This window comes from Sturnira hondurensis, unplaced genomic scaffold (assembly GCF_014824575.4).
Source record: "Sturnira hondurensis isolate 20B ecotype Veracruz unplaced genomic scaffold, ASM1482457v3 Scaffold0024822, whole genome shotgun sequence".
NCBI classification, from domain to species: domain Eukaryota; kingdom Metazoa; phylum Chordata; class Mammalia; order Chiroptera; family Phyllostomidae; genus Sturnira; species Sturnira hondurensis.
In genome coordinates, this window is record NW_028097453.1 from 5,640,240 (window position 1) to 5,661,254 (window position 21,015).

The 21,015-nt window shown below is 39.7% G+C and overlaps 1 protein-coding gene across 3 annotated transcripts in view; it reads left to right on the forward strand.

The window, feature by feature from the left end:
* The window catches only part of MAN1A2 (mannosidase alpha class 1A member 2), a 128,919-nt gene that overhangs the window by 102,090 nt on the left and 5,814 nt on the right, over positions 1 to 21,015 (forward strand). For all 3 annotated transcript variants that reach the window (XM_037038927.1, XM_037038928.1, XM_037038929.1), the window contains exons 11-12: positions 2,434 to 2,606; positions 6,033 to 6,148. In XM_037038927.1, the coding sequence (XP_036894822.1) occupies positions 2,434 to 2,606; positions 6,033 to 6,148 (289 nt within the window). The remainder of the gene's footprint in view (positions 1 to 2,433; positions 2,607 to 6,032; positions 6,149 to 21,015) is intronic.

A 21,015-nucleotide genomic window follows, 5' to 3' on the forward strand; every position in this document is an offset into this window, starting at 1 on the left:
TCCTACCTATCTTGGACTTGTCATATGACTTGCATTCCCCGTGACTTTATAAACTAATCTGTGCCTTCTTTAAACTTTCGTTATCTTATTACTGACTTTTATCACATTTGATATTTTACTTACATTTTTTTATTCATGTCTCTACCTATATCATATGCTTTTTGTATTCTTTGGAGTTCTTTTTGTCCAACCACTAAATTATTTATGGTTTTGCCTTAAGTTTTACTTGTTGGATTAGTTATTTTCCTTTTAAATGAAATATCAAATGTAAGTGGAAAATTTAAGACAGGAAATAGAAACTAAATGAAATTATTTTCTACATTTCTTAAACAAAAGAGCACCTTAGAATAGTGCCTTCAGAAACATGAGACCAGTGGTTTGGCCAAAATAATGGGTGTGATAGTTTCTACAGTTTTACTCACCAGGCCTTCACAGGACACATGTATTCTCTTTCTTGTATGCTGTATTTGTGAAGTTTGAGTGACCAATACATAGAACACAATTTTTAGTGAGAAGTTTAAAATATTAGTTCCAGACTATCAGTGTCTGCTTCAGTTCAGGTGCTGTTATCATTGTAATTGCAGAAGTTACCTAATTTAAAGTTAGTCTTAACAACATTTGAAAATTCCGTGGGATCACTTCTTAGCACACTTAGTCTAAGGAAAACATGTAGGAAATCCAGACAAAATAACTTACCGTACCTTACTTACCCAACCTTTTTATTGGATTACCATATTAGTACTTACAATGTTTGACTTTTATCATCATTTTAAAAGCATTTATTAAATGCCAAATAATATTGCTTGTCAGACCTTTCAGTAGCCGATAGAAGTTTTCTTACAAAATATTGATAATTTGTTGGTTATTCCTAATTTCAAATCTCACTGAGGAACTGGCTAGTGCTTTTCGTACATGCATGAAGTTTTGCATAAAAATTCAGAGGCTTCTTGGACTGAAATCTGTTTCCCTCTTCCAAAGCCTATAGAGTTTGTGACCCTCCGGTTAAAACCCCTGCCTGGGGTCTGTCTGCGTTAGCTCTCCAAGACTTAGCAGAAGACAAACTGGTTATTAACTCTTCTGAGTCACGCGTTTTGCTTTTAATTGAACTGTGTACCATCTCTACAATGTTTTTGTTTTACATATTTGGTGGGGGTGGGGCAATGGTAAGAAAGGCCTTATTTTCACCTCCTTTGATTGTGATTTTTTGGAGTTTATGGCGTCACCCCTGTAATGCTGAAATTTGTCCACAGCAACACATGTCATGCCAGCAACTTGGCTGTGATCTTGTTTATGGCCTACCAGCATTATAGTTCTTTACTGCCTTTTCATTTCTAAGAAAGTGTAAAAATGTACAATATTGTCATAAAAGAGGTGAGAAACCTTGAAAGTATTTGCCACCAGTGCAGCCTAGTAAAAAGAAAGGAAGATGGCTGCCGAGAGTGGTGACGGTGTGCACCCTCAGCATCCCAGTGAAACAGCCTCATCGCCCAGGTTTGGGGTGCTGGGTATGATTGGAAAGAGGGTCTTAAACAGCTCTTGCTGTAGTGCTGTGTTCTGGCCTGGATGGAAATCGTATCGTTTAAGGAATAGGATGCAATGTGGGAGCATATATATATGGCTGTGTTTTATTCAGACTGGAGAGAATTTTTCTAACAAAATGTTGATAATATGTTGGTTATTCCTAACTTCAGGAATAAATGGGCTAATTACTGGTGAAATTTCTTCATGATTGGCATTTTCAACTCTACATTGCTGCATATTTTGAGACTGTAGGGGAGTGAGTTTATTTTTAAAACTGATTTGAGTTTTTAAATATTTTTGTATTTAATATATACTATATAACATGCTTTAAAATACTATGTACTATAGTATTTTTATATGCTATATAACATGCTTTTAAAAAAGGTATATACTCTACAACTAAATCTAATTCAAGGTCTAAGCTCTGAGCTCTAAAATGTTATCACAGGGAAAAAAAAGACTTGAACTCTGAAATGTTTTCCTATGTGTATGTTATATTAAAAGGACTTTAAAATTGTCTTGACTTTAAAAAAAATAATTCTGCACAGGACAGTTACCTGTCTCATTTTATTTGGGGCTAAAACAGCATATGCAATGTGCTCCTGTCTTACCTTTGCATTTGTTTCCGGATCGTGAGACTCTCGTCAGTATGGTTAGATGTGGCAGTATGCTGATGTATATTATTTATGAGAGAGATTTTATGTCAGAATAAGAGGAATATATATGTCTACCATAAGAAAGCCAAATGTGGGTTTTTAAAAATCACTGATTTTTGTAAAACAGCAACAGTAAAAATAAAGCAAACAACAAAAATAACTTTACTTCATCCCCATTCCTTCAGGGGAGAAAAAAGCTCTGACATACAAACCCAGTGGTTGATTGTGCTAATTTATTTCTTTTGTCGTGTTACAGCATTAAAGCTAGGTCCCGAATCCTTCAAGTTTGACGGTGCGGTAGAGGCGGTGGCAGTCCGGCAGGCTGAGAAGTATTACATCCTCCGTCCCGAAGTCATCGAGACCTATTGGTACCTGTGGCGATTCACCCATGATCCGAGATACAGGCAGTGGGGCTGGGAAGCAACTCTGGTAAATAAACTTGTTTTTCATTTCCTGGGCAAGAGTGCGACATCAGGCCCTTCTCTAGTGGCAGTTCTCTCCCCCGGGTTACTTCCTTGTGTTCAGTAACTGGGGGGCTGTCTCCGTTTATCTGATGGAAGACTCTTAATCAATTTAAGTTTCTTAAGCAGCAAAAGTAAACCTTAGATTCCAGTTTAGTTCTCTGTTAGAAGGATTTTCCTACTAGTATTCACTCATTCTTATTGAATAACTATAGTCATTTAAAAGGCAGTTTTTTCCTTGTCATTATAGACTTTCTGTACTTCCTTATTAATGCTCAAACTAAAAAAAAATTGTAAAATTGTCCAGATTCACAGCCTGGGTAGGTTATGTATTCATTTCAGCCTATGTTCCAAGTAAGTTCATAGTGTGTCACCGTGAAAAGGATCAGTGAATTGTTACACACACACACACACACACACACACACACACATATATATATGAAATGAGTAATATTTAATGGTCAGTAAGTAAAGAAAACAAGTAGTTTACTCTTACTACACTTTTCTTTCTCCTCAGTACCTGGGGAGAAAGAAAATGATTAATCTTTTTGTGAAAGTATAGCTTATTCCTGAGAGTGAGGGAATGTTTTATTCACCGAGATATACTAATTATGATAAATAGTAGTAATAATGATGAATATTCATATTTAAATTATTTCACTTAAGCCTATAGTATGGATAGAATGAGGTACTTCTAGGTGGGATAAGTGATGTCAGTAAATTGCTCAGACAAGAACGTATGAGGTGTGTTCTAGGTCAGCATGTAGATCAGTTTATGTAAAAAGAGTTTCACAATGGCAGCCAGAGAGAGGAGTTTGACGTCCTTGTGTTGGTGGCCTTATGTGCCAGACGAAGGGGTGTGTGCCTTACTCAGTGACTGAGGAATAGCACACACACAGACACACACTTCTCTCAGTTACTGGATAGGTGTTTCTCATGGGTATGGAAGGACCCTGACCTAAAAGCCCATCAGATCTTTCTCCTCACCACCTCCTCCTACCCACCAAACCTCTCCAACTTTAAGGATCCGCTATAGGGCTACTAAAGATTTCTCAAAGGGGGAGGAACTACTAAAGTATTTTTAGGGGGCGTAACAAAACAAAAGGATCTGGTTGTAATCTGCAAATGGGTGGGTTTCGGAGACCCCTGCAGTAATCTGGGCATACTGTAATAAAGACTTGAACTAAGGTGAGGACACTTACAGGTCATTTGTCATTCAGACCTGGATAGTCCTTATGGAGTTTAACAGTGGTAAGAAAATGGTAATGGAAGGTGGTTACGTGGACAGGAGCTGAGGCAGCATTTGTACATGCTGCTTTTGCAACTGGGTCCAGAATCAGCAATGTAGCTGCGAGGGAAATGGTGTGCTGCCGCTGAGGAGATAGCCCAGCTGTTGCCACAGTGGCTCGGGAGCAGGACACGCACACTTCTGGTGGTAGCAGTTCTTACTAATGCTACTTTCCAACAGTGTTTTCTCTAGGGGCAATGATAGGTAAAGTAATCCTGCAGTGCATCTACTTGACTGTCCCCTTATATCGAATGATTCTTTTTTAAAGGAATAAGGGAGATGGATCTGAATTGAGGGTGAGGGATGGTGGCAGAAACTTCCTCTCATTGAGAAATACTAGGATAATTTTTCCTGTTCCTTTTCCTAAGGTCCTTTTTTCCTGGTGCCCCTTCTTAATGTATGGCCCAACTGTTATCCATCGAAAGAGGTTTGACAGACTCAAACTTTAATCCACATCTGTCCAAATTTGAATTAACAGGAGTTTGAATTTTGTTTTTAATAGCCCATATGGACACACACAAACTCATACATGTAAAGAACAGGACTGAAATAGTTATGCTTTAAATTCAAGTTTCAAAAGTATGAGTGATGAGAAAGGGAGTAGAGGTAGAGATGAAGGAGGAGGATTCATATCTTAAGTAGAATTTGCTTGCTTGACAACCACCTGCCTCACCTGTTGGGTGCAAAGAAAGAAAAGGGAAGATGGGCTGAGACAGCATAGTGGTATCTCGGGTCTTCTGTCGCTTTAGCGATTCTATGTACATGCTTGAACTTCCAGACACCTGAGTATATTATGCATGAAAGTCAGCCTTGAAGAAGTGACTCTAAGTGGCTTAAAGACTAGACATGCCTTCCTGCTCCTATTTCAGCATTCTCCAACTGTTCTGATAGTTCTGTGTGAGTGAAGACACATACTCATTGTGCAAAGCACGGTGTTTAAAAACTCAAATATTTAAAATATGTTTACAATATTTAGATAGAGGAAAGTACCAAAGCCTTTGGTAAGAAGACTTGAAAACCCAGCTGTAATCAAAATGGAACTATATAAAAAAGAACAGTTGGATTAAGAAAACACTTTCATTGTTAATTAGCTTTTCATTAATAAGGAGGAAGACCAGAGGAGTAAGAATAGTAGGGAGAACAATGACCACACTTTTATTCCACAGTATCTTGGGGTCAGGAAAAAATGGAGTCCACTTGTGCTTTCAACTTCTCATGAAAGGCTTAATTTTGGAATGTATTATACTTGCACAAGCAGGATTTTGGTTGCTTTGAATTAAAAAGGTTTGAATAGATTTCATTTGATTCAGTATGTTTTATTTAGACATGTTCAAAGATGCAAAAAGAGATATAAATTAAGAATTTTACTCCCAGTCAGTAGTTAATAATGTGGAGCAAATTACTTGAACTCAGTTTTCCATCCAAAAAGTAAAGCTAACACAACCTCACAGGGTTGTTGGGAAATTAAATGTCAATGCATCAAAGCTCTTAGAAGAGCCTTCAGCACAGTCAGTACTTCATAATTGTTAGCCCTTAATATTGCCATTATTGCAGTAGGTTTGTGGGTGGGTACTTCCTGCCAGTTGGTGCCACCTGTGATGCCTAATGCATGGAATTACGATAATACAATCTCTGACATATTGTATGTTTGCAGTAGATAGTATCTTATTGCCGTGACTATGCAGAACTCCCACGTAATGCTTTTTTAAGCATGTCTGGATTATTGTTTATCCTTGGAAGTCATAAAATTGCATTTAAAATTTTTAATTTAAATTGACTTCTCTTGAATTGTCATAATTAATGAGACTTTATTGTGCCATACAGGTCTTGAATCCAGTGTGAATAGCCTAAATTTCACTCCTAAGTTAGAAAAATGTAAGATGTCTTAAAAAGATTAAAGAGTTTTGAAGAGGGAGAAATTCCACAGGAAATAGAATACCTTACTCAATTTTTGCAGAGGGAACTATTTCCATTTGATAATACATTTTACTCTTAAACTGTCAAATTCTCATAGAGAGCTCTGTGAACTTTTGACTGTTGTCCCTTAACTTGGCCATAAAACCTGAAATTTGTGGAATTGATTCTTTTGTCCGACCTCCTTCACAGGCTATTGAGAAGTACTGCCGAGTCAGCGGGGGGTTTTCCGGGGTGAAGGATGTTTATTCCTCTACCCCCGCGCACGACGATGTGCAGCAGAGCTTCTTTCTCGCTGAAACATTAAAGTAAGTAGAAGCCTGTTTAAGAGTGTTGTGTTGTAGGCTGGTTTTGCTGTGTGATACTACATGATGAATTGCTACTGATGTGTTACACCAGATTTTATTACAAATATCTTTTTATTTCATTGGGTCTTAGAGTTTTAGCTGCATCTCAAGAAGAATGACTTAGACTGTGAGGTAGATACTTTGTCACATAAGAGTTTAATACTTTTATTTTGTCCTGAGTTCTTTAGTCTGCATTAGAATCGTCTGGAAGACTTTTTAAAACACAGATAACTGGGCCATCCCTGCAGTTTCTGATTCAGTAGCTCTAGGGTGTAACCTAGGAATTCGAATTTCTGACAAGCTCTGGGGCTCCGTGGGTGATGCTGGTCCGGGAACCACATGTGTACTCCCTGCTCTAGCTGATAAAACCTGTTGGGAGCAATCACGGTGTTTTGTTGGTACTAGAGGATAGATGACCATAGCCACCCCTCCTTTCAGTGGAGCTTCCTGTAAGGATGTACATGAAGGGGACGATGGAAAAGAAAAAAGACAACGGAATTATTGGGCATATGCTCAGACCTCTGGCACGGCTCCCTGTACGGACAGGGAGACGAGAGGCCTTGATCGTGTCCACTTCCGGAAGACTGCAAAGTAATATCCCTTGATATTTTCTCTTAAGCTTCATATTTCTATTTCCTGTATATCTGTACCTGAATGCCTCATAAACTGTCAGTTTGTTCAGAAAAATGTTTGTTTACCCATCATTGTTCAGGTTACTTGAGGTTAAATCAGGACACAAAGTACAAAAATTTCTACTTTCCTGAAGTTTACATGCTAGTATACTTCTAGCTTACATTTTGGTATATAACAATTGAAATTGTCTCAAACTAAATTTCTTATCTTAATGATCATTTTAATTCAGGTTTTTTATTATTACTATTTTTTAAATATATTTTATTGATTATACCATTATAGTTGTTCTATTCCCCCCTTCATTCCCCTCCACCCGCACACTCCCTCCCCCACCATTCTCCCCCACCTTAGTTTATAACCACGTGTCTCAAGTTCTTTAGATTCTATATTTCCCCCACTATTCTTGCCCTCCCCCTTATCTATTTTCTACCTACCGTCTATGCTATTTTCTGTACCTTCGCCCCCCCTTCTCCTCCTCCCACTCCCCTGTTGCTAACCCTCTGTGTGTTCTCCATTTCTATGCTTCCACTCCTGATCTAGCTGTGCTCTAGGTTTGCTTTTGTTTTAGGTGTGGTTGTTAATAACCGTGAGTTTGCTGTCCTTTCACTGTTCATATTTTTCATCTTCTTTTTCTTAGATAAGTCCCTTTAGCATTTCATATAATAAGGGCTTGGTGATGATGAACTCCTTGAACTTGACCTTATCTGAGAAGCACTTGATCTGCCCTTCCATTCTAAGTGAAAGTTTTGCTGGATAAAGCAATCTTGGCTGTAGGTCTTTGGATTTCATGACTTGGAATACTTCTTTCCAGCCCCTTCTTGCCTGGAAGGTCTCTTTTGAGAAATCTGCTGACAGTCTGATGGGTACTCCTTTATAGGTGATTGTGCCCTTATCTCTTGATGCTTCTAGGATTCTCTCCTTCATTTTCATCTTGGGTAATGTAATTATGATGTGCCTTGGTGTGTTCCTTCTTGGGTCCAACTTCTTTGGGACTCTCTGAGCTTCCTGGATTTCCTGGAAGTCTATTTCCTTTGCCAGACTGGGGAAGTTCTCCTTTATTATTTGTTCAAATACGTTTTCCACTCGTGGCTGTTTCTTTCCCCCTTCTGGTACCCCTATAATTCGGATGTTGGAACGTTTAAAGATGTCCTGGAGGTTCCTAAGCCTCTCCTCATTTTTTTGAATTCTCATTTCTTCATTCCTTTCTGGTGGGATGTTTTGTTCTTCCTTCTGGTCCATTCCATTGATTTGAGTCCCAGTTTCCTTTCCATCACTATTGGTTTCCTGTGCATCTCCCTTCATTTCAATTAGTTTAGCCTTCATATGTTCCTCTAATTTGTGACTATGTTCCTCTAATTTGTGACTATAATCTACCAGTTCTGTGAGCATCCTGATAAATAGTGTCTTGAATTGTGCTTCTGAGAGGCTGGCAATTTCTCGGTCGCTTAGAGTTATTGGCTCTGGGACTTTGAGTTCTTCTTGCACCATCTTTTGGGCTGTTCGTGCCTGTTCCATAGCAGGATCAGAGCCCTAAAGTGTTCACCAGAGCAGGGCAACTCAGTCGCTGGGTTGTGATGTTGTATGTGGGGGCGGGGTCAATGAGGAGCAATGGCATTCCGTCTGCTGCCTCCCACCGCGGCCCCCACAGGTGTGGCAGCTGCCACCGTCACTGGGGCCCGTGTGTTTCGTCCCACTGCATGTGAGTGTGCCACTGCCATCAGCCCTCCACTGGGTTCGCCCCGTGGGGCCTGCGTGGTCCGTCTCACTGTGCAAGAATGTGCGACCGCAGTCAGTCTGCCCTGCACCCTGGGTCCGAGCCACTTACACGCCTAGGTTGAGGGATCTGTGCTCTCCGACCCTGCTCTGCTACTGGCTCTTCCCCTCTTACCGTCCCCATGGAACGGTTAGTTGTTGTTGGACTTCCGTATAATTCAGTTTTCTGTTTTTTGGCTGTGTCTTTGTTCTCCAAACCTTTGTTATATTCAAACTTTGTTGTGGAAGAAGGCACAGTGTTTCCACCTATGCCTCCATCTTGGCGGAAGTCAGGTTTTTTATTATTATCCCTAGTACTCTGACTTTCCCATCTTTACAGTTTGTGCAGTATAATTTACTTTTTCTTCTTCTAATATATCACTGTCTTCATGATTCTTGTTACGTTTCTTTCCGTACCTGCAGTTGGCCCTAAGCCACGCTCTCATGTGCTGAGATGGTGAGGAACACTGCCTGGTAGTCCTTTGCCGACCTCTGACAGGCATTGCCGCTGTGGTTTATCCTGCGTGGTTAGGCCGCGGTCGTGCGATGGTTGAGACTGGACTGCCAGATTGAACCACAGGAGCTTTGGTTGTGCCCTTGCTGCAGCCTAGCTAAACAAACACGCCAGAATAAAATGTCTTGGCTTTCAATGATCACGTCTGTAAACTGTAGAATTTGACCCAAATTATTTAAAAGCTGTTTAATTTTTTTAAGACCAGGAAAATTGTAAAAATTAAATAAATGAGTATGTCTGTACCTTTCACCTAGCTTTACCTATTGTTAATTTTTGCCATATTCCCCACCCCTGCATATTTGTATGTGTACACACACACATACAGTTTTACTACTTATGTATTGAAAATATTTTTGCTCTATAATTTGAGTTAGAAGATTTCTGATACTTATACAAGCATTTTCAAGAAAAGGGCATAATTATATGTAATCACAGTACAGTTATCACACTTGGGAAACTTAACATTCATATAATACTGTTGTTTAATGTGTAGTCCATTTTCAGATATCTCAATTGTCCTAGTAATGTACTTTAAAACTACCTTTTGAACCTCCAGGAGATCTTTGGTGCGTTTGGTTACCATGTCTCTGTTGTGTTCTTTAAAAACCTGGAACAAAGTTTCCGTGCTTTGTTCCGTGCTTTGTGACATTGACATAGTATTTAGGCTAGTTGCGTTGAAGCATGTCTCTCAGTTGTGTATTTGTGTGTCTGTCTCCTTCTGATAAGGTTGGGTTTAAAGATTTTTGACGCAAACACTATCTAACTTCCTAAATGATGGATTCTCATTGCACTCTTTGAAGAAGCACATGATAACAGTTTAGCACCTACTCGGTGGTTTTAAGTTTGGTCATAAAGTTAGATTTGATTCTAACATCATGTAAAGAATCATTTTTTGTAATTAATAAGTGATCTGTGGAGTGATAACTTTGAGACTGTGACTGTCCTTTTTCCAACAGTGTCTCCCCCAATGTTGTTAGTATCCTGCCTGAGTCAGATACTGCGATGGTAGTGGTAAAGTGCTCATTTTGGTGCCCCTTTCAGCCTTAAAAAGAAATTGTGGGCCCTGGCTGGTGTGGCTCAGTGGATTGAGCTCGGGCCTGCGGACCACACGATCGCGGTTCGATTCCCAGTCAGGGCGCATGCCTGGGTTGCGGGCCAGTTCCCAACGGGGGACTCATGAGAGGCAACCATACATTGATAGTTCTCTCCTTCTCTCCGTCCTTTCCCCTCTAAAGATAACTAAATAAATCTTTAAAAAAAAAAAGAAATTGTGATTTTCCAAATTTATGTACCATTTTCTTCATACCACTTTCCTCCTGCTCAGAAGCTACAATGATTCATTCCTTTCTAGCTTCATTTCTCATTTCTCTTACTTATGGATTCTATCCTTAAACCAAGCTAATCTATATTCAAATATTCATATATATATAAACACCATGAAATTTGTTTCAGGGGCATGTCATTGTCTGTTTCATAGTTTACTGGTTCTGGCAGGAATACCTTTACCCTTTCTGTCAATTAATGCCCCTGTCATTTTAAATTTAGTTCAGTCTCACCTTTTGCAGATTGGCTTTCATAATTCATTTTTAAATGCCTCGTCAGTGCAGAACTGGAGCACTTTAGCACATGGAACAGGGCTGCAAGGTGAGGCACGGCCGGCTTTCCCTTTCCACTGTACGTGGAATAGCCCCAGTCGGCCTCAGTGATCTTCCCCGCTGAGTTGGGGAGGATCCTTCTCGATACAGTGCTCTATGTAGCCAGTTATATATATGTATATAAAATGCTTTCAGAGGAACATGTATGTGAGTGCATTTGGATGAATAAAAGTGGAAAAGGTCAAACAAGAGGAATCATGCAGGTAATTATAATGAAACCTAGGCTAAGAAAATTGTAACAGCTGAGTGCTGCGTTCACCACTGAGCTTCCTGGCAGCTAAAGCAGAAAGGGAGCATCCTGCTCAGTGTCATTTTTATCTCTTTTGAGTTGAGAGAACATGTTACTTTGACACACAAAACAAAGACTTTCCCTCCTGCTAATTCTAAGATGATTTAGTTTGCTAGTTCATTATTTTTAAGAACATTGAACTATTAGGTGAACCATATGAAATTGCTTTTTTGAAAGTCAAAACCAGCTGAATACTGACAATTTTGTATGGTTCAACCTAATACATAATGATAAATATCTTCAAACATTGATGTTATAGAAGATGCAAAAACACTCCTAATGTACTTACTCTTTCTAAAAACTGATGACATAATATTAAAATGCAATTGAATCAAGACATTCTGTGAAGAGTAATGTAGTTGTGGGTTTATATTTTTCTTATTAAGATAGAGCTTAAAACTCTGCAGAGGAATGAAGATTAGGCTGACTGTACAGAATTTTCTCAAATATCAATTAATTCAAATAGGCTTTTGTCAGAAGCTGAGTAACTGTTAATTGAAGTTGTGTATTCTATCAGGTAGTTGAAATGCATTGTGAATTTGTTGAAGAGAACAATCCACGTGTTTTAGCTTCCCAAGAAAGATGAAAGGATGCTGTGCAGGGTGCTTTCTTCTTGCTTTAGCTTATAGTAATTACACAATAATATGGTGTGTTGGTATGACAAGCTGAATTTATAGTGTGGAACAGAAAAAAACTAAAAGAAAGTTTCTCTGTACCCCACATCCCACCTCACTTCCCAAAGATAACTGTTAGTAAACAGTTCTTGATAAATCTTTTTAGAAATTTCTGGGTATATGCCAACATATAAAAACATATATTTATAAGGTGTATATCCTTTTAATAGCCTTTATTCCCCCCCCCCACAGATATGCTGTTGTATGCCTACTGTTCTGAAATTGAATTTTTCATCTTACTGCAGAAGCCATTTGCATGTGGACACATGGGTCCACTGAGGAGTAACAAACCATAACGTGTTGAATCAGTGCTGCGTGGTTGTTGGTGTCCGAGCTGGTCTAGATCTTTGCCGTTACGAGTGTTGCAGTGAGCGCCCTTGTATGTGTGTCTCGCTTCCTGTGTGAATACAAATATTGGTTCAATTTCATAGAAGTAAAATGCCTGGGTCAAAGCGCATACACACTTGAATTATGATAACTTTAATTAAACAGAATAAGTCTAGAGAGCCTAACTCTTCTCAGAATTTCTCATAGATAGAAAGCTCTTGAAGTTCGGGGGGAAAATATGTTTCAGAAAGTTACTGTATTTTGCTGTGTATGATACATTTCCATGTATAATGTGCACCCCTGTTTTAGTGCTATCCATGTATAATGTGCATCTTTATTTTTCTCTCAAAAATTTGGGCAAAAAAGTGCACATTATACACGGCAAAATACAGTAACCACTTAGAAGTGTTGGGATTGAGAGTATTCTGAGAAGTAAAGAAATATTTCAATAGTATTTGATAGCTAAAGGGAGATTTGACTGAGCAGACTTTTTAAAAAGTCCATCTGAAATTATTTTGAATTTTAAGTGATTAAGAATGAACTCAGACAAGAGAATAAATCACTTAAAATTTTTTATGTATAGGTTAAGAACACTGTAAGCCAAACAATCAGAGGTTCTTAGGAAGTTAATCGAATAAGAATTTCAGCATTTGCTCACATTTTTAAATTATTATTTCCTGGGATCCTTAATTCTACCTCTTTGTTCATTATATAGATTTGAGCCCCCTTTTTTAAATCTACTAAGTAAATGGTGATTAAAATTCAGAGATGATACAATGTAATATATGACATGATTCATCAAATAAATACTTAAGTGCCTCATACACGCCATTGCTGCTTTAGGCATACATCCTGATATCAAGGAACTTACAAATCACATTCACACTCTAACTTGTAACTGCTATATTCTTTGTGTACCTGCCTATGAAAATATGCCCTGTCTATGTACGTGTCTGTATTACCTGTACTCCCCATTTTTCTTTCCTTTTGTCCTGCTTATTTTTCTTTATATCATCACTCTAACCACCTGACATGTATGTATGTTTGTTGTTCTCTGTCAGTGGAACGTAAGGTCCAAAACTATAGGGACTTTTCCTTTTAACTACACTCATGTCCCTGGCACCCAGCACACAGTGTAAGAGGGACTCAATAAATATGTGTTGAATTCATTGTGTACCTCTTTAGTCTATTAAAAAAAAATCGCCTCTTTGTATCTGTACTCTGATCACTCTTAAGTAGTGGGTTTTTTGGTTTTTGTTTTTGGCTAGAAGTAAATGATAAAGATTTATTTAAGGCAAAGCAGAAACATGGCTAGGCAAAAACCCAGAAATGTTCTGAAGAAGAAAAGTTAAGAATTCTTATAATGACAACTGAGTTTTTGAAAGCAGTTCGTCCTGCGTTCTTAGCCCTAGGATTGGTTCAGGATGGTTATCTGTGAGATGTCAGGTGGTCTGGGTAGGTGAACATTCTTTTCTTCATCCTTCAGGGGGCAATTGGATGGTTATCTGGAGGTTTGACATATATCCAGGCATTGCTGCAGAACTGGAAAGTTCCAATTTTAAGTTCCTAGGCTTGTTAAAACAAGAATAGAACAGTTTCCTCATACCTCAGCCTACTTGATTTTAGTAATTTAACAGTTTGACTATAGTGACTCCAATTTATATATTCACTCAATACCTCACATTATGTAAGTTTAAAGTGTACAATATGCTGATATGGGATATATTTATATATTGCCATGGTTACCCCTGGAGTGTTAGGTAACATTGCTTAATTACAATTTCTTTTTTGTTGTGAGAACATTTAAGATCTACTCTTAGCCACTTTCAAGAATATAATACACATTGTTAACCATCATCACAATGTTGTGCATTAGATCTCCTGAACTTTACTCCTTAAGTGGAAGTTGGTACCTCTGATCAACATCTTTCTAAACCCCTTACCCCACACCCCAGCTCGTGGAAGTCACCATTCTCTTCTGTTTATATGTGAGTTCTGCTTTTTTAGATTCCACGTATAGATAGTGTGCAATGTTTGTCTGGTTTATTTCACTTAATGCCCTTAAGGGCCATCTATGTTTTCCCAAGTGGCAAGATTTCTTTCTTTTTTTATGGCTGACTAATAATTCATTGTGCGTGTTCGTGTATCGTGTTTTCTTTATCTGTTCATCTGTTGACGGACACTTAGGTTGTTTCCATACTTCTGGCTGTTGTGAATACTGCTGCCCAAACACAGGGGTGCAGATGTCTGAGATCTTGTTTTCGTTTCCTTTGGCTATAAACCCAGAAGTGGAATTGCTGGATCAGATGAAATTCTATTTTAAATTTTAAATTGTTATTTATTTATTTTTAGAGAGGGGAATGGAGGGAGAAAGAGAGGGAGGGAAACACCAATGTGTGGTTGCCTCTTGTGCACCCCCTTACCGGGGCCCTGGCCTGCAACCCAGGCATGTGGCCTGACCGGGAATCCAATCAGCGACTCTTTGGTTCGCAGGCTGGTGCTCAGTCCACTGAGCCACCCTAGCCAGGGCTATTTTTAATTTTTTGAGGAACCTTCATACTGTTTTTATAGCAACTGTATCCATTTATATTCCTACCAATAGTGCACAAGGGTTCCCTTTTCTCCCTGTCTTGTGCAATACTTATCTCTTAGCTTTTTGATAATAGCCATTCTGATAGGTGTAAGCTGACATCTCACTGTGGTTTTGATTTGCATTTCCCTGAAGGTTAGTGATGTTGAGCATCTTTGCATGTACCTGTTGTCATCTGTATGTCTTCTTTGGAAAATTGTTTATTCAGTTCCTCTGATCATTTTTTAAATGAATTGTTTTTGTTGTTATCCAGTTTTATGAGTTCTTGATATATTTTGGATATTAACCTCTTATCAGATATGTGATTTGCAAATATTTTCTTCTATAGGTTGCCTTTTTGTTTTTCTTACCGTTTCTTTGACTGTACCCAAGCTTTTAGTTTGATGTAGTCTCATTTATTTTTGCCCCATTGCTTGTGTTTTTGATGTTAAATCCAAAATATTGTTGTCAAGACACATGTTAAGGAGCTTTTCTGCTGTGTTCTCTTCTGTAAGCTTTTTTTTTTAAAGATTTTTTATTTATTTATCTTTAGAGGGGAAGGGAAGGAGAGAGGGAGAGAAATATCAATGTATGGTTGCTTCTTGTGCATCCCCTGCTGGGAACTGGCCTGCAACCCAGTTCGAACCATGATCATCTGGTTCACAGGCCCGCGCTCAATCCACTGAGCTACACCAGCCAGGGCTTCTGTAAGCTTTACAGTTCTAGGTTTTTAAGTCACAGCTTTTAATTCCCCTTTTTAATAAATTTCTTAGTTGGGTTTTAAGGCATTCCATAATCCTCTTATATAACATTTCACATTGCTCCCTTGTTCCCTATCATTCCACCTTTTTACTTTACCTTTTTGCCTACCCCAGTCTCCTAGCATGCCACATGATTTCCTTAGGTGTTCCCCAGCCAGAATGCAAACCCCATGAGGACAGTGATCTGTATATGTTTTAATGGCTATTGTTTCCCCAGCGTGTATGGTGAGGCCACACATTCATGTTTCTGTATTAAATATTTGTTAAATAAAGGAGTGAATCATTTGTTTCCAAGAAAGACAGCTGAAAAACAGTGATTGTATAAGATTTTTGCCAAAAAATGGGAGAGGAGAAAAGAATAATAGATCTACTTCCTTTCCTGGTTGGGACTCAGGGCTTGAACTCACAATTCAGTTAGTGCTGGGACGTAACTAGTAGTGCGTGGGTCTGTGAGTTTATAAAGCAAGCGAAAAAGGCCCCCAGCAGGATGGGGAAAGTTAGGGCGTGAGTGCAGTGGATCTGCTTTCAGTCGGGTCAGAGGTTCGGATACCCGTGTGAAGGGGAGAAGCAGAAACGGTACACACTGTTGTTGGAAGTACACGAAGTTGGTAAACCCAGCTCAGTGGTTCTCAAAGCTGGAGCCTGCATCAGAGTCACCTGGAAAGCTTCTTAAAACAGATTGCTGGGCTCCATCACCAAAGGTTCTGGACTGGGGCCTCAGAATTTGTATTTGAAACAAGTTCCCAGGTGATGCTGATGGTCTGGAGGGTCACGCTTTGAGAACCACTGATACTGGTGACTTAGTATTAAGCAGTGAGAGATGAAGGAATTACTCGCACTGTATGACAAAGACCAGCTAGTACACCGTGAGGTCAGGTGGGCAAATCATAGTTCAGCTATTTTATGTGGTCCAGTCTCCTCAGATGGTATACAGGGCCAGAACCATGGTCTCCAAGTTTTTAAATCCTTCTTAGTAGCTGTCACAGATCACAGTGCCATCCAAATAGCAGACCGTAGGGAACACACACACACACACACAATTTCATTTGCATGACTTAATATAAGTATTTTTTTCCAATTTCAGAAGTATGTACTTAGAAATATTTTTGCCAGTTTTTTCCTACAGTAGAGGCAGCTACAACCCAAATTATTCTTATGTAGCAATAACAAATAATGCTATTCTTCCCCATCCGTTACCATTAGCCTTCATTTTTCAACTTTAGAAGTCAATTGTATTGAATTATTATAAGTGTACAGCTTATTGTGTTTTGGCAAATATGTAAGTCTGGGTAACTACTGCCCTGATTAATGTTTTCATTCTAGTCTTGCAGAGAATTTCACCCCAGCCACAAACACATAGCTCTCTGTAACTATAGGCTGCCTCTTCTAGAGTTTCATATAATTGGAATCATGCAGTATGCTGAAGTAATTGAATTTCTATATGCATATACAAAAATCAAAATGGATCATAGGTTTAAATTGAAAACCTAAAAAAAACCCATAACAGCTTTTCGTAGAAAACATAGAAGAAAACTGGGGGACCTTATGGTGGGAAAAGGTTTTTTCAGACATTGCACCAAAGGCATAATCCATGAAAGAATGAATTGATCAATTGGTCTAAAATTTAAAACCATCTGCTCTTTGAGAGAGATGTTTGTAAAAGAATGAAAGAAAATGAAATGAAGTGATGAAAAGTGGCTAGACTATATGCAGACAATAAGGTAACATGCAACCCCAGTTAAAACCAGGGAAAAGAGTTGAGTGTCCCACTAAAGACTAAGGATGACGGATGAGCCCAGCGTCCTCAGCGCAGACAGAGCCGCGGTGAGCTACCACGGCTCCACACCCGTTAGAGCGTCAGAGTGGGCCCGCGCCTGAGGGATGTTTGCTTTTACTTTCTGACTCCGGGCTTTTTGTGAAGATGTAAGGCATGAACGTCTTGTAATTTTGAGGAAAAAGTGAAGAATATTACCAAGATCCTGATTACTGGAGGAAAGTTTTTTAAACATTTTTTTGTTTTTTAATTTTTTGACAGGGAGAGTGGGGTGTTCTCTTCCTTGATGTTTATATTTCAAAGACAGAGCACCCTAGCCTTTAAAGGAAAACATTGCTGGATTATAAAACTGACAAGAGGTTGATTTTGCTTTTAAAAAGATTTGTATATGTATCAAAGGGCTAATTACAAATGTTCTCAGGACACCAGGGAAATTTTAGTATTTTTTTCCACTAACCTTTGCAAAATTGGGAGCTCTGACCATGTTTTACTGCTGACTTAACCAACCTTTCTCACCATCTGCCTCTGGGCTGCTGTATGAGATCACCCAGTTGTGTGTGTAGTTTAGGTGTCCTGTGTCCTGGAAGCAAAATCACCCTACCTTCTTTGACCCCGAAAGGCAGAGCAGAATGAATTCCCCCTCACATCCGGGAGAAAGCCTGGCCCATCACAGCACCCCAGGAGTGTCTGCGCCTTCAGGTTGCCTTTGAGAACTGCATGTGTATTTTCCATTTGAATCCATGACGTGCCCGTGCTGCTTTCAGTATTTTTTCTTCCCCACTGCTTCAGCAAGTGTAAGATTTGACAAAAGAGGTGGGGAAGGGCAGAGAGAGGACAGCCTTTTGGAGAGATTAATAATTATATGTTTCAATGCATCATCTTTTGGAATATCATTTTCCCTGATTATCTTTAACTTAATTTGATTTCTAACCCATCAGTTCCAAGGACATTATTTAAACAGTAGAAGTATAAATAAATGGAAGTTTTAAATAAATTATTTTTCAAACAATCTTTTTTTTTTTAATGAGGACCTTGTAGTCCATATGTAGGGCTTTTTGTAGTTGTAACATCTGTCTACCCATAATACACCTGCCATTGCCTTTGGTCATTGAGAAAAAGAATAAACAAGTCATCAAGGCCCACTGGACAAATGAGCATAAAGGACTAAGACTACATTCACTTGATTATACATTTACTTCGTTAGCTTCGCCTATTCTCTGGAGACACTTCAATGTTTCTTCTCAGATCTGGTGGCTTCTTTCTGAAAAGTTCCCTATTCGGTTATTGTGCTGATGATTTCCGGCATCACCAACTCCTCTGAGTGTGTTGTCTTTACGTGAGAGGAAAAGTGATGTTTGTGAACAGCATTTAAAAATAGCTCTAAAAGCCTGGCTGGTGTAGCTCAGTGGATTGAGTACAGGCCTGTGAACCAGAGGATCCGGGTTCAATTCCCAGTCAGGGCACATGCCTGGGTTGCAGGCTGGTTCCCTGCAGGCCAACTCCCAGCAGGGGATGCACGAATGGCAACCATACATTGATGTTTCTCTCCCTCTCTCCTTCCCCTCTAAAGATAGATAGATAGATAGATAGATAGATAGATAGATAAATAAATAAATAGATCTTAAAAAAAAATAGCTCTAAAAGGTACCCAAGACATGCAGCAAAACTGAAGTACTCAGTAGCACCTTTTTATGTACCTACAGGCTTCAGTCAGTGTCCTTTGTAATGCATTATCTCTAACCTTGAACTATAGTTTTAAAAAAATTTATTAGAAGTAAAAAATATCTAGTAGTCTGACAGCTAATTTAAATCGTAGACTTTTCTCAACTTTCACAGCAAAGATCGTGCTTCTCTAATTGTTCTATTTTTTAACTCCAGTTTTAAAAATATATCAGTAATCGTATACCATGTCCTCGACATCCTCTTGTGAACTTATAAGCCAAAGTTAAAAAGAGCTGTAAAATTCCTTTAATTTTAAACATTGACTTTGTGCAGTGCATTTTTAAGTGTACGCTGTATATCGTCCAAGCCTTGGGGCAGCCCCTGCTCTCCAGCATTGCTTGACGCTGCCAGAAGGGGTCAGTCTTGCTCCAAACCCCTTCGACCTAGCCGCAGTGCTTAAGGCCCAGAGGCACGGAGAGGTAGGGGCGGAAGTTGTATTGTTTTCCTGGGGCTGCTTGGTGGCTGGACAGAAAGTTATTCTCACAGTTCTGGAGGCCAGAGGTCTGAAACCAGTTTCCTCTAAAGGTGTCCCGTGGCCTGTGGCAGCACAACTTCAGTCTTTGCCTCTGTCTTCACCTGGCCGTCTTCCCCGTGTGTGTCTGGGTCCAGATTTCCCCTCCTTTCTCGTGTAAAGACACAAGTGCTTGGATTCAGGGCCCACCCTAAGTCCGGAGTGATTTCACTTCAAGATCCCGGAGACCCTGTTTCCAAATAAGATCACAGATAGGGGCTCCAGGTGGAAATGAAGGTGGGGTGCACTATTTAACCCTCTACAGTAGTATTTAATTAAGATCCTTTTTAAAATAGCATTTTTTTTGTTATCTAAAATTGTCACATTCATCTTACTGATTTTTTTTAACACCTGTGTTTACATGAAGTATTTCCATAGCATTTCCCATGGAAAGGAGTCGTTCTGCAGGGAACGCCTGTATTTTCTCTTTGTTCTTTCACACACTCTTCTTCCACGAAGTGAAGGTCCGTTAGCCCACGGTTAACTGAGAGACGGGAAGAGACATGGACTTGCGCAGAACATAGCTTCCCTGGACATGTTCGTGCCCAGAACACCGAGAGCTGGTGCTTCTGGTCTCCGTGTAGTAAGCAGACCCAACGAAGTCTGACATTTCAGTTCTAACGTCTCCGCCTGCAATCGGGTGAATAAATCAGTCGAGCGGGGTCTCAGGTCTGGGGTCCAGGAGAGAGACCGAGAGCCCTGCCGCTCTCCCTCTAGAGCTGTGGCAGTTGGTGCCCAGCCTCCCCCTGCCACAGTGCTGTGTGTGTGCTCAGTCATCCCGATCTGTGACAGTGGTCAGAAGAGACAGTGCAAATACATTTTAGCTACAATACTGTAGAAGAGTTCTTCAGTGAAGCCCAGTAAGGACCAGCTAGTTGTTGCCAAGGTCAAGAGTTAGAACCCAGATTTCCTGACTCTGTGTAGCTAGTTTTTTATGCTCACCGTCAGAACCTGCGCCTCCGGAATTCAGATCGGGATCTGCCCACCGTGGCAGCTCACAGCCACTGTGAGTTCAGTCTCTCCTTTCCGATTTCTGTGTAACCCCTCTGGCTTGCATTTCCCCTGGGGATGGGCAGTCAGGAATCCTTGCCTTTCTGTTATAAATAGTGCTATTCTGATGGAGAGAAATTAACCATTGTTAAACCTTCTGTAAGTCCATGTTTCTGAGACCTTTGTTTAATACTTTGCAGCACCTGCAAAACTGCTGTTTTGGGAGCCTGCAGAAGTTCCTGCTGTGTCAAATAATGTGCTTTACTTCTTTCCCTCAGTGTTTATTTACAAATACTGGTTAATTAATTTCTAATTAATTTCTAGATCACTAACAGATACCAGTTAATTTCTAGTTATACATAACAAAACATATGACTGAGATGCTGTTTTTAAAAGAATGTCTGAAAAATTATGAAGCTATTTGTCTTATGCCATCTTACAGCTTGTCCTGTGTGCGTCAGCCCGGGATGCGGAGCGCGTCCCTCCTCTCTCGTCTCGGAGGTCTCCAGCCGCTCGCCGGGCTCACTCTGGCTCCGCTCTGGGGCGCGCTGTTGCTGTGTTTTAGATCATTGGGCGACTGGGGTCTGTGCTCTGTGCTTTCCGTCAGAGCTTCTCGAAGGGGCTCTTGGTGTCCTCTGCCACTCTAACTGGGTCACT